General features: G+C 42.3%; 1 protein-coding gene across 8 annotated transcripts in view; it reads right to left on the reverse strand.

Annotated features, from left to right (window-relative positions):
* Window positions 1–12,265, reverse strand: part of FANCA (FA complementation group A) — a 72,263-nt gene that overhangs the window by 13,172 nt on the left and 46,826 nt on the right. For 7 of the 8 annotated variants that reach the window (XM_073308252.1, XM_073308251.1, XM_073308255.1 and 4 more), the window contains 9 exons: window positions 12,020–12,119; window positions 10,409–10,599; window positions 9,500–9,596; window positions 8,592–8,768; window positions 6,490–6,563; window positions 5,791–5,919; window positions 4,636–4,726; window positions 2,126–2,292; window positions 1,427–1,529 (listed from right to left, as the gene is read on the reverse strand). In XM_073308252.1, the coding sequence (XP_073164353.1) occupies window positions 1,427–1,529; window positions 2,126–2,292; window positions 4,636–4,726; window positions 5,791–5,919; window positions 6,490–6,563; window positions 8,592–8,768; window positions 9,500–9,596; window positions 10,409–10,599; window positions 12,020–12,119 (1,129 nt within the window). The remainder of the gene's footprint in view (window positions 1–1,426; window positions 1,530–2,125; window positions 2,293–4,635; window positions 4,727–5,790; window positions 5,920–6,489; window positions 6,564–8,591; window positions 8,769–9,499; window positions 9,597–10,408; window positions 10,600–12,019; window positions 12,120–12,265) is intronic. The other variant, XM_073308253.1, reaches the window with a different exon arrangement.

Consider the following 12,265-nt stretch of genomic DNA (forward strand, 5'->3'; position numbering starts at 1 on the left):
CTCAGAAAGCTGGAGTATTGGGGTCAACTGGAGAGTGCTCTGCCATCTATTTAGCGGGTCTTCACTAGACCTGCTAAAATCGATCCCTGCTGCATCCATTGCAGCAGCGTTGATCTCCCTGTAGCGAAGACCAACCCTGGAATGCAAGTTCAGGGCTTGTTTACACTGGTACTGTACAGCGCTGCAACCTTCTCGCTCAGGGGTGTGAAACACCCCCACCCCAGCGCAGCAAGTTACAGCGCTGTAAAGCGCCTGTGTAGACAGTGCCCCAGCACGGGAAGCTGCGCTCCCCGCATTGGTAGCTACGCCCCTCGTGGAGGAGGTTTTTTAGGCTATGGCTACACTGGCACTTTACAGCGCTGCAACTTTCTCACTCAGGGGTGTGAAAAAACACACCCCGAGCACAGCAAGTTACAGCGCTGTAAAGCGCCAGTGTAAACAGAGCCGCGTTCCCGGCGTTCTAAACTAATCCCCTCCTGGAGGTGGAGCACCAGGACCTGGCGCGCAACCACACTCGCACTTCAAAGCGCTGCCGCGGGAGTGCTCCCACGGCAGCGCTTTGAAGTTTCGAGTGTAGCCATGCCCTTAGAGAGCTCTCTCCCAGGGCTGCGCCACAACCACACAAGCTACGTTCAAGTGCTTTAGCGTTGCCAGTGTAGACTAGGCCTCAGTCTCTCACTTCCCGGCCACCAGAGAATGCTGCAGATTTCTATACTTCAAATGCTCTTAACGACTCTTCTAATGGCAACAAGAAATGTTGTTGACAGGCTCCAGGAGCCATAACAAGTGACCTATAACTGAGGAATGGAATAAAAAAAAATAAAATGGGTATAGCTTGAAGGACTCCACCTTCTAAAATTCTAAAAAAAAATCTAAAAATGTACAACTTACTCTACTCAACCTGACTTAAACAAGGTCACAAAACTGAATATATTGTTCACAAATTGGTTAACACATCACCCTGCAGGTGAAAAGTCTAAACTGCTGATCAGTGATTTTACTCAGATATGCACCCATTTGTGGGATATTCACTACATCCAACAAAGTGGCAGATGACTTCATCAGACCAAATCTTTATATTGTATTTCCAAAGAGCCCTTTCTCATCAGCATAATATATTCATTGTGAATCCAGACAAACATATTCTGAGTGCATTCTGCTGCAGAGAAAAAGCACACAGAGAAATACTATAGTATCAGTCATTGGCAAGGTTCATAAAACCACAAAACTTTTCCAGATATCTGGACATCTCCTGGAGTGCCAAAAACATCAGAAGCATAGGTTGTCTGAAGTTCCCACACAATGACAGATTTCCTGCTTTCGAGTATGATGATATTTGATCCCTTCTCCATTCCCTACTCTCAAGTTTAAGACCCCTATCCAGAGCAATTACCAAACTTGCTACTGTTTGGGAAATTGTACACACCAGCTCAGTGTTTACAAAAAAAAAGAAATCTTCACAATCCAAGGTCATTTTCTTTCCTCTTCGACACATGATGAGAACTGATGGGGGGAGACACAACAGAATCCTAAAGTAAAATTTAAAAACATGCAGTCAAGAAGAGTACAGAACAGCAGTCAGGTCATATTAAGCCTGACTTTGATTTTCAGTAGAATTTAGAGAACTTTCCAAGACTCAATTCCTTAAACATCTGCTAGCAGGAAATGTAAAGATTACTCACTGGGGATTTTTCCACGTGGCCAGAAACGGATTTGGTATTTCAATAAAATATTCAGAGCATTTTCAAGACACAGAAACAATGACTTTAGAAATGGTGAAGTTCCCTTCTCATCCCCAGTGGGAATTAAAGCTTGTTAAAGAGGTGATGGTTGTAAATAGCAGGTCCAGGAGGTTGAATTCCTAGGACTGCTATCAGGATCAGCCTTTGGCTAAGTGTGTTGTGTTTAGTGAGAGCTCAAATACCGGGGTCGTTAGGGAATAAACACCTCACTCCACAAGATCACCACACTAAACCAGTAAACATATATATTCCCACCTTAATTATCACCCCTTAGGAAAATGGATGTACAATTATTTCATTGCTGTTGTGCTGTGTAGTTGAGTTTCTGAAAGTAGCTTTATCAGATGAGTTTCTCTCATTCTGGCATCCTGTTGGTATTTTACCTTTTTTGCAGTAGCACTTCCTGCTGCCTCAGTAGCCGTTCACCGACAGCAGAGCCATTTCCTATAGTTTTTAACCTTTCCTGGAAAATCCTGAATAGGAAGTGTCCCTTGTCATTCCAGCAGCCAGTGGGTGAAGTCTGCCTAGACCCTAGCTCAAGTACCATTTCCTGGATGGGAGAAAGAAATTTTTCATAACTTTACATCAATCTGCATTTCAAATCCTCTTTTACCCCACGGTATCAGTGACTGAGATGATTTTAGATTTACAGCAACTGCACAAGTGCCCAGAAATCCCAGCCCGGGATAAACACACAATGAAGTGACAGAACTCCTCAATAACCCCTGAAGTGAGAGAGTTCACCCTTCTGAACGCTACATCTATCCAGCATGCAGCTTCCAACTTATTCTTCTGAACTTACTTTGTTTCTTTAGGCTTTGTAAAGCACATTGGTGCTTGCAAAACATACTCTACTAAATTTGCATTCCTCTGAAGTTTGATTCCCCAGTTTCAGTGGAAAACAGTTTTACTGATTATTCAGTGTCTGAAGTGATTAGAATAATAGAATCATAGAATATCTGGGTTGGAAGAGACGTCAGGAGGTCATCTAGCCCAACCCGCTGCTCAAAGCAGGACCAATCCCCAATTAAATCATCCCAGCCAGGACTTTGTCAAGCCTGACCTTAAAAATATCTAAGGAAGGAGATTCCACCACATCCCTAGGTAACGCATTCCAGTGTTTCACCACCCTCGTAGTGAAAAAGTTTTTCCTAATATCCAACCTAAACCTCCCCCACTGCAACTTGAGACCATTACTCCTTGTTTTGTCATCAGCTACCACTGAGAACAGTCTAGATCCATCCTCTTTGGAACCCCCTTTCAGGTAGTTGAAAGCAGCTATCAAATCCCGCCTCATTCTTCTCTTCCACAGACTAAACAATCCCAGTTCCCTCAGCCTCTCCTCATAAGTCATGTGTTCCAGTCCCCTAATCATTTTTGTTGCCCTCCACTGGACTCTTTCCAATTTTTCCACATCCTTCTTATAGTGTGGGGCCCAAAACTGGACACAGTACTCCAGATGAGGCCTCACCAATGTCGAATAGAGGGGAACGATCACGTCCCTCGATCTGCTGGCAATGGCCCTACTTATACATCCCAAAATGCCATTGGCCTTCTTGGCAACAAGGGCACACTGTTGACTCATATCCAGCTTCTCGTCCACTGTAACCCCTAGGTCCTTTACTGCAGAACTGCTGTCGAGCCATTCGGTCCCTAGTCTGTAGCGATGCATAGGATTCTTCCGTCCTAAGTGCAGGACCCTGCACTTATCCTTATTGAACCTCATCAGATTTCTTTTGGCCCAATCCTCCAATTTGTCTAGGTCCCTCTGTATCCTATCCCTGCCCTCCAGCGTATCTACCACTCCTCCCAGTTTAGTATCATCCGCAAATTTGCTGAGAGTGCAATCCACACCATCCTCCAGATCACTTATGAAGATATTGAACAAAACCGGCCCCAGGACCGACCCTTGGGACACTCCACTTGATACCGGCTGCCAACTAGACATGGAGCCATTGATCACTACCCGTTGAGCCCGACAATCTAACCAACTTTCTATCTACCTTATAGTCCATTCATCCAGCCCATACTTCTTTAACTTGCTGGCAAGAATACTGTGTCAAAAGCTTTGCTAAAGCTTCACCTAAAGCTTCACCTAAAGCACGTCCACCGCTTTCCCCTCATCCACAGAGCCAGCCAGTTATCTCGTCATAGGTGCTATATGGATTACATTTCACTTTCCAAAAGCCAGATTCCAAGAGTGCTTGTGTATGTTCTGTTTTGTTTATATTGATCTGTGGGATCAGGAAGGATCAGATTGGAAGTTAGTTTCTTTGATGTCTTCAGCGGAAAGATAGATTTGTACCTCTGAATACTAGTCAGTTGCAGCAGAGATATAACTTGACTAGCTTGACAGCTAATTAGAACCAATTACAAATAGAAGAGCTGCCATGGTCCTAAAATGCCTAGTAGAACTCACTTTATCTTTGCAAGATGGAGCCCTTGCTTCTCTGCAAGGCTAATTTGGGAAACTCTCTACTTCAAGGACCTGCATGTAGGTATATTAATAAATGGGGGTGGGGTGAGCGAACAGCCAAAAATCAATTCTTATAACAGAATTCCACTTTTGTAAACGTAATTCAACATGTAATGCAAACTGTCATCGTCTAGAATTCAAGACTGGCTGCTTGCACATTTTCAGAAGCTTTGTTTCTTTCTCACAGCTTGTAACAAGGAAGGCTGGCTGGTTCTAATGCCTTAAGGGCATGTGAATTAACACACTAAAGCAGTGGAAAAAATATTCTGACTGATCTATCTTTGGTTATCCAGAGCACCAATCATAATATCTAAAAACAGGACTGTCTGTCTTCCATACACTGAAATTTTAGAAAAGATTTTGTCATGCCAAATTCATGGATCTGGCATATGGATTCGTATCATGATCTAAAATCACCTGTAATCTGCAGAGAATATCAGGATTGACTGTCCTGTTATGAACGGAAAACTCTGACTTCTCCAACTGGCCACGGTTGTCCAACTCTGACCTGGAATTAAGAGAGACTCCTGATGACTACCCCTGTTAGTTAGTTAGTTATATATTCAGTGACCCTATCTGTAACAAACTGGGAAAACGTCTGCATTATTTCTCATTAACATTATGTAACTTGGTTTCCCTGTTCAATTTTATATTTATGCCTAACTGAATGCATATAGTAAAATGAAAGGAGGCTGTAAAGAGGAGCTGTTAAGGACCCCAGGAAGAGTTGAACAATGACACAGATAAGACAGTCTCTCCGGTACCCACTTCAAACAACAGTGGCTGAGCCATCAATGGAGAGAAGGAGGCTACCTGGCTGGCACCATCCAAATTAGGATGTTTTTCCTCTTCCCAAGGCCAGGGCTGAGATCAAAAGATGCTTAGGGGATTTAAAAAAAAAAAAAAAAAAAAAAAAAAAAAGCTTCTGGCAGAAAGGGAGGGAGGTGGGGGCAGGTCCTCATGGAAGGGGTGGAGTGGGGGCAGGGCCAGGAGGTTTGGGGGGTTGTACCTTTATATGAAAAGGTGTCAGTGATGCGGCCTTTGGGCCAATGTACTAGTCCTCATGTGGCCCTCATGGTGATTTGAGTTTGAGATTCCTGATTTATAAGATTTTTTAAAATTAGAATTTTTTTTTAAAGAAGTCTTAATGATAGTGGAAACTCACTGTGGTGTACAGGAATGTATGCTCTATTCATACAGACGTATACAAGAACATAATTTGATGGTTGACTTAGGAAGTCAGAATTTAGTTTCTGAGGAAATCAAACACTGGGTAAACATGCACATCTATAGCAATATGAAATGTTTAAACAACTCTTGCGTTGACACACACACACAAAACATACCCATTATGAAGACGTGTGGGGGCAACATTCTATGACATTGCTCTGGCTTGAGTCAACGAGACTCAGCTAGAATTAGGTGGTTCTATGTGTGCATTAAAACCCAACATATAAACCTTTCCTAACTATGCTGTAGGTACAGAGTCAAATGCTGCTCTACCTTATTAGTTTCCATATTCACAGTAAAACTGTCACTGCTGTGCAAGTGTATTCATGTGAGGTAAAGTACCTTTGGGAGAAATCCAGAATTGTACCAATAAGAATGCCACATGCCTTTTCCAGGTTTCCATCACAGCCTCCAGAAGCAGAGGCTGCTGGAAGATACCACTGGTACAACGCCCAGTAATGGAAGTCGTGCCTGCAATATTGAACAATGGAAGGTTGGATTCATATCAAAGAATTTTAGTGCTTCCTGTTCATTGTTTTAAAGAGAACACAGTACACCAAGTCAAATGGAATGGCAAAAAGAAGGTTGCCACACAGACCTGCATATATAATAAATCTATATGAAACTAGAAAGTGATTGCCCCTAGAGGAACAGATGAAAAACTAACAGGTCCCTTGAGGGACTTTTAACAATCCAGAGACATAACAATGCTGGGCATATAGTGTTTGCAGGTTGACCTGTAACAACCATCTCTTGCTTCTGGGCATGGGAAAGTCCCGAGATAGAAAGATGTTCTAGTGAATTCTGTGGAGGTCAACGGTTACCTTGGATAACTTCCTCAAGGGAAGCCAAACCCATCAGATCTAACATACCTTGAGCTCTTGTTTAAGATGTGGGGGCATTAGGAGTTCATGCCCCAAGCCAGACAATTTATTTACATGGTCATCAAACTCCAGGCTTAGGAGCTTCTCTAATATTTCTGACTTAACTGGAAATGCATTTCAAACTACTTCCATTTTTACAGGACCGTTCTGCGCTTACCTTTCAGAAGCAGAAAGGATATCCTTCTCAGGCTGGACTTCTAGCTCAAACAGCAGCCACTCTTGGAAAGATAACTGGGAAAAACGCAGAGATTCAGCACAATAAAAGAACAGATCAGCAAGGAAACATGACTTCTATGGCTAGGTTACCAAAAGGAGCTCAGCCACCCTCTCTCAAATTACAAAGATCTCTCTCTCTCTCTCTCACATGGCAGCAGAGGAAATTAACAGTTCCCATTTAGTCTCAAGAACATTTCTGTTCCTCGAGCATTCCTAGCAAATCTAAACCAAGCCACCACTAGTTTTCAAAAAGACTACTAAAAGTACACATATCTTTAATGCTTCTAAAGTGCCCATACTCTGAATATCTAGACACCAGTATGGAACATGTGACAATATAAATCAAAGGAGAAAACAACAACAATTAAAAAAAACCTGTAACCAATGTTCATGAGAACTTCAAGGAATTGCATGCACTTAAATTGGGTGCCAGGAAAAGTTCATGAGCATTTTCAAAAATTTGGGCCTTCTCATAGATCTGTTTCTATAAAGGATTAAACTATTAGGCACACATCTGAGATATAAATATATTTATTGTACAGTTATAACTGATAAGCCTCCATGGTACTATTCCTGCATTACCATGTTATATCCTACTCTACTTTTTGTCAATTTCTCTATAAAGCCAAAATGCCTCATGCCTTTTCTCCTATCTGCAGGTTATGGTGTAGCCAGACAGCCAGCCCCCCCCCCCGCAGACCAGCATTGCTGGAAACACAGGAGCAAGCCGGAACAGGGTACTTAACATATATTCCAGCACAGCCTTTGAAGCTGTGAAAAGCACAGGTGTGCTGCTACAATGTGCCTCTGGGAGCAGATACAACGATTAAGCTCACAGCAGGCAGAGGCCCTGTGACAGACATGGCTCTTAGCCCCTACTAAATAGCGTGATGCACACACACCAACATCCTAGGTGGGAAAATATTTACCCTGATAAAAGAAATGTCCAGTAGTCGACACTTATTGTTTCTCTCCCTTGCAAGTGTAAACTACTCTTGCGAAAGCTGGCGTCACCCAGACAGACCAGCCTCAATTTGGCATAAGAAAGGAGAAAGAGAATAAAGGAGTACAGAGGTATAAGTAGGGGACCTACAGCACCATGATTTTTGAGTGCTTTTCACTATCTATCTGCTGGTCAGATAAGTGACAGCCTCCCAAGGCTTCTGCAGCTAAGAGGGTCCCTAAGCCTTGTCCCTTATTCGTCTTTCCGCGGAACTGAGTGACCGATCCTGGCTTGGCACCGCTGGAATCGAGAGATGCAAGGAGGGTAAGAAGCACCCACACCTGATCTCCTATCTTTAGTGTACACATATTTTGAAATAGAGCTCTATACTTTGTTTTCTTTCTTTGGGATTGTGGCTTCAGTTTTGTAACTTGTTTGTGTGTGTAACATCTCTACATTTAAATAAGTAGGCACTAGCAATTTTGTAACCACATGATTAGAATCTAGCTTAATAAATTTTGGTAACCATTTGTGCATAAGTCTGACTTGTTTTCTCTGGTTTACTGTAAAGCAGCCAACACAATTAAAGAACCTCAGCCGTTTTGGCTCTAAAGCCTGGCCATTAGGTGAGAGTACTAAGAGCCTAGCGTTGAGTTGTGCCGCCTCCACGGGGCAAACTCTTGGGGCACCTGTCAGTCAATCCTGGCTGCCCGCTGCGAAGGAGCTCTGAGCTCTAGCAGTTAAAGTCACGGGTGGTTAGGACCTTGGGGCATCCATCAGCCTAGCCCGGGCTGCCCGCCGCGAAGGGACAGTGCGTCCTAGTGGTTAAAGTCACGGATGGTATAAACGGGCATAGCTGGCACCTCACCAAACATCCTTGGCCGTCGGCTAACATATGGGGATGATGATAATGATAATTCTTAATGCTTAGATTTGGTTGTACACATCTTCAAAGTGTTGTACAAACACTGACTAAATAATAAACTTTTATAGGGAGCAGCTATTGCTGCTAATGAGTAATAATATTGCATCTATGCTGGGAAATCCCAAAGCACAGATCTGAAAAGTTAACGTTATGGTATGAGGGTAGGGACTATTACCTGGAATAGTTTCTCCTTCAAGAGTTCTTGGAAGCACGTTTGCTTCCATAAACAGAGGCTGGTTTTCGTGTAGTTTACAGAGGGACAAGAGAGGGACCTCCAGGACAGTTCAGGTGCTTCCTCCTCACGGCCAATTCCGCGAGCCTCTAAGCTCAGCCGTGGCACAACATACTGTAACTAAAATAAAGAAAGTAGAAACTTACATATTGCCATCAATGAAAAAAAGCCTCTGTGCAGTACCAATTACGTAAAATAGTGAGTGTGGAAAGAGACAAGGAAACTCTGCCAAAAATGTATGTTATTCAATTATTTGGCAAAAATGTGTTTGCGCAAGTGGAAACAAAGTTGAGGTGTCACTAAAAATCAGGCCCTAAAACACAGAATTCATGAGTCCAGTCCTTAGACTTGGAACAGTATTGTTGTTACTCTCCTCTCTAATAATCTCCCAAACAGACCAGGAGTTAACTTGGTAGAACTAAAACGGCTCATTTACATTGGTTTAGCTGTTCCTCATGCTACCCAGCTACTTGACACAAAAATCCAAAACTGTAATAAAGAATGTATAGGTTGTGTGTGTGGAGGGAGGGCGATGGGCAGGGGGCCGGGGCGGGATTAGATCAAGAAAATCATGGCATTCGGGACAAAAAAGTGATAGGATGTAGTATTAGACTTTTAAACCTTCCAATGCTCTGTTAGGAAACAAGAAAGCAAACAGAGTTGGCTACATAATATTGTACGCGTTATGGAATGAATACGCAGAGAGCTAAGGCAGCTCCCATAAAGGATTCAGGATAAATACTGCAATTAGTGCTAACCTGTTACAGTACAGATACCTGCGACAGACCGTTCCAGTGGCACTGCCTTTTCAAAAAGTGATGGCAACAGATTTTTTTTATTGAAACGGTTACCTTTTTTATAAGGCCAGAGGGAAGCAAGTTGCATAAATCATCATGAGAGAGGGAAGGAAACTTGCACAAACAATAAGCAACTGCTGCAGTACAAAACCTGAGAGAAGAAAGAGAGCAGTTATTTGGTTTGGTTCATCTGTCATATCTGCCCCATCTTCCACTGCTGTTGCTTCCCATCCAGGAGCGTCCAGGGCCAAGTAAAAACCAAGGATATCATGCTTCAAAATTGTCTAAATACAAACTGCAATGATATCCAGTGACCACCTAGTCCAACAGTGTAATCATATTGGAACACTGTGTGAGCTATGACAATGGATTTTAAAGAACAAGGAGTTAAAAGTAACTACTAAATCATTTCAAAGGCTGGCACAGGAAGTCTAGAAAAAGATGGGAATAAAATCATAACATACCTGGGAGAGAGACTGCAGTCCTATTTTGTGTAATTCAGCGCTGACCCAGAGCCACCCTAATTTTTAATATGGGGGTGTAGGCTGCAAAGACCACAAGTGCCAACAAAAAAAAAAAAAGTTTCATCTTGATTTGAGGCCAGGTAGGATCTGGAATTTTCATGGATCACACCTTAATATTGAAAGATGAGGGCGGCTTCAATCTGTTCTAATTCATGCCAATTAGATGCAATCCCTGGGCTCCTCCCAAATTTCTTATGCAGCCCATTGGTGGGCAAAGTTGGGGCACATCTTGTCTAAAGTTTCTACTTTTAAGTTTCATTTTCAAATAAAAACGTTCTAAACCTAAATACTAACATGACCAATAGTGTGAGTGCCACACATTTGTAAGAGGGGAATCTATTGCATGACAGGACGTACTGTTCCATATCCCTGCCTGTGCCAAATCCAAGTCATCCCTAGAAACAGGGAAACCTAGCATATGACAAAGAAAGAAACTCACCTCATGCAGAAGGCTAAGGACTCCCCTGTCCTGCAAACAAGTAAATGGTTCCAGTACTCAGTAACAGAAAGGCCCTTTGCAGAGGCAACCTTGGATCCAATGTTCACTTCAGGAATCAAAGATTTGGATTCATTTAAATGAATCATAAAGGCAGCTAGTCCTAAAACATGAGCATCATTTAGGGAAGGACCCTGCAGCCAAACAAATAAATAGCTCAGTGAAAAGATGCATAGCATTTGTAACAAAGCAGCAAGTCTCAACTGAACCTCAAACTAATCAAGAGGCAGAATACTGCAACTATCCAGTGACTAATTCAGTGCAAAAGAACAATTTAGCAGATAGAAGGCACCAGTTAAATTAGATAACTTCCTCCTTATCTGAAATTCTGAAGTTGTTTCTGGTTAGCTTCTACAGCAGAAATAAGAGAATTCTACAACAGTAACGTGGCGTAACTAACTTTAATTACATCCTTGCAGAATTTTAAAGGCCAATGGCTTTTCAGATTCTATGGCATTTAGATTTATTTATCAGCCTCATAACTTAATCCTTTCAGTACAACAGGGTGAAGAGCACTTAAAAGAAAGAGCACAAGGAAACACTTAAAAAAATAAAAAATAAGAACAATGAACGCATGAGGCATAGCTCTGGATCTTGCACCTAGGTATTTAGAAAGGCTCAGGGTCTCAACTGTCTCTTAAAAGCTGACTAAGGCTGGTAACGGTGGTGGATATGTAGTTCTGCACCAGGTGCCACATCACAACCCCTTTACATCACTCCAATAAAGGGACTTTAACAGCTCCTGGGGAAATATATCCATTCTAAAGCATAGAACATATGAAAGCATAAAAGCATCTATACAGAGTTCTATGCTGCCTCCCCCCTTGCAGCTTGTAGCACAGGGGATTGCCAGGACAGGCAGGAATGCTTTAACATACAAAATGGCCTGCACTGATCCAGAATCCAGGACACACAAATATAGTATAAAGCCATCTTTCCCCCCCTCACGATCCTCTTCCTGGAAGGACCTTCTGTGCTGTGCCTCCTCAGAGATGCAACACGGAATCTAGCTGCAGAACTGAGAGCTGTGGTCTGAAAAATTACTTAGCATGTAATACTGCCTGCACCAGCTCAGAATGAAAATTAGAGGGGGCAAAAATGGTCTTGAGGCTGATACAGCATTTACTCAGTATTTCTAATGCACAAGTGCTCCTTTTAATTCAACAACAGTGCCTCCCCCTTATACATTAAACGCACAAGGCTGTATAGTTAAAAATTAAAAAGTCTGAAAATACAAGAGTTAATCTGACCATATTACACCTTTTCTGCTTATGTACATATTTGCATATTATGTATATTTCAGTTCATGTTGTTAAATGTGCATCATAAATGAGCAATGTGGCCAAGTTAACATTGCTGTAGAATCACTATTGTTTGAATTTTCTCAGACCAGGTTTGAAAAGTTTGTTAAAAATGAGAACTCTTTTGGAAAATTACAAGTTAATGAAATCCCTCCATCATATAGTACAGTACAGACAGGTACTCAGTATACATGTGGAGAGATGAGGCCAAAGCACATGGTTACCATCAATTTCTTTATGTTGGGAAACTAACCTGATGATAAATAAGCTGACAGAGCCTAGTCAACAGGGCAGGTAAGACACGCCTGTGCCCACAAATCATCTTCACAAACAGAGACAAACAGAGCCCCTGCCTACAGAAGACACAAGCCATGTGATCATGTTACTGCCAAAGGTCACTGTTATCCTTAATATAGAAGAGGGTTTTAGAAATGGTTAAACAGAATGCATCTGAAGCACCTTTGAGTGTAAATGCATCACACAACTATCACTCCATCAA

This window comes from Lepidochelys kempii, chromosome 12 (genome assembly GCF_965140285.1).
Source record: "Lepidochelys kempii isolate rLepKem1 chromosome 12, rLepKem1.hap1, whole genome shotgun sequence".
Lineage (NCBI taxonomy): Eukaryota > Metazoa > Chordata > Testudines > Cheloniidae > Lepidochelys > Lepidochelys kempii.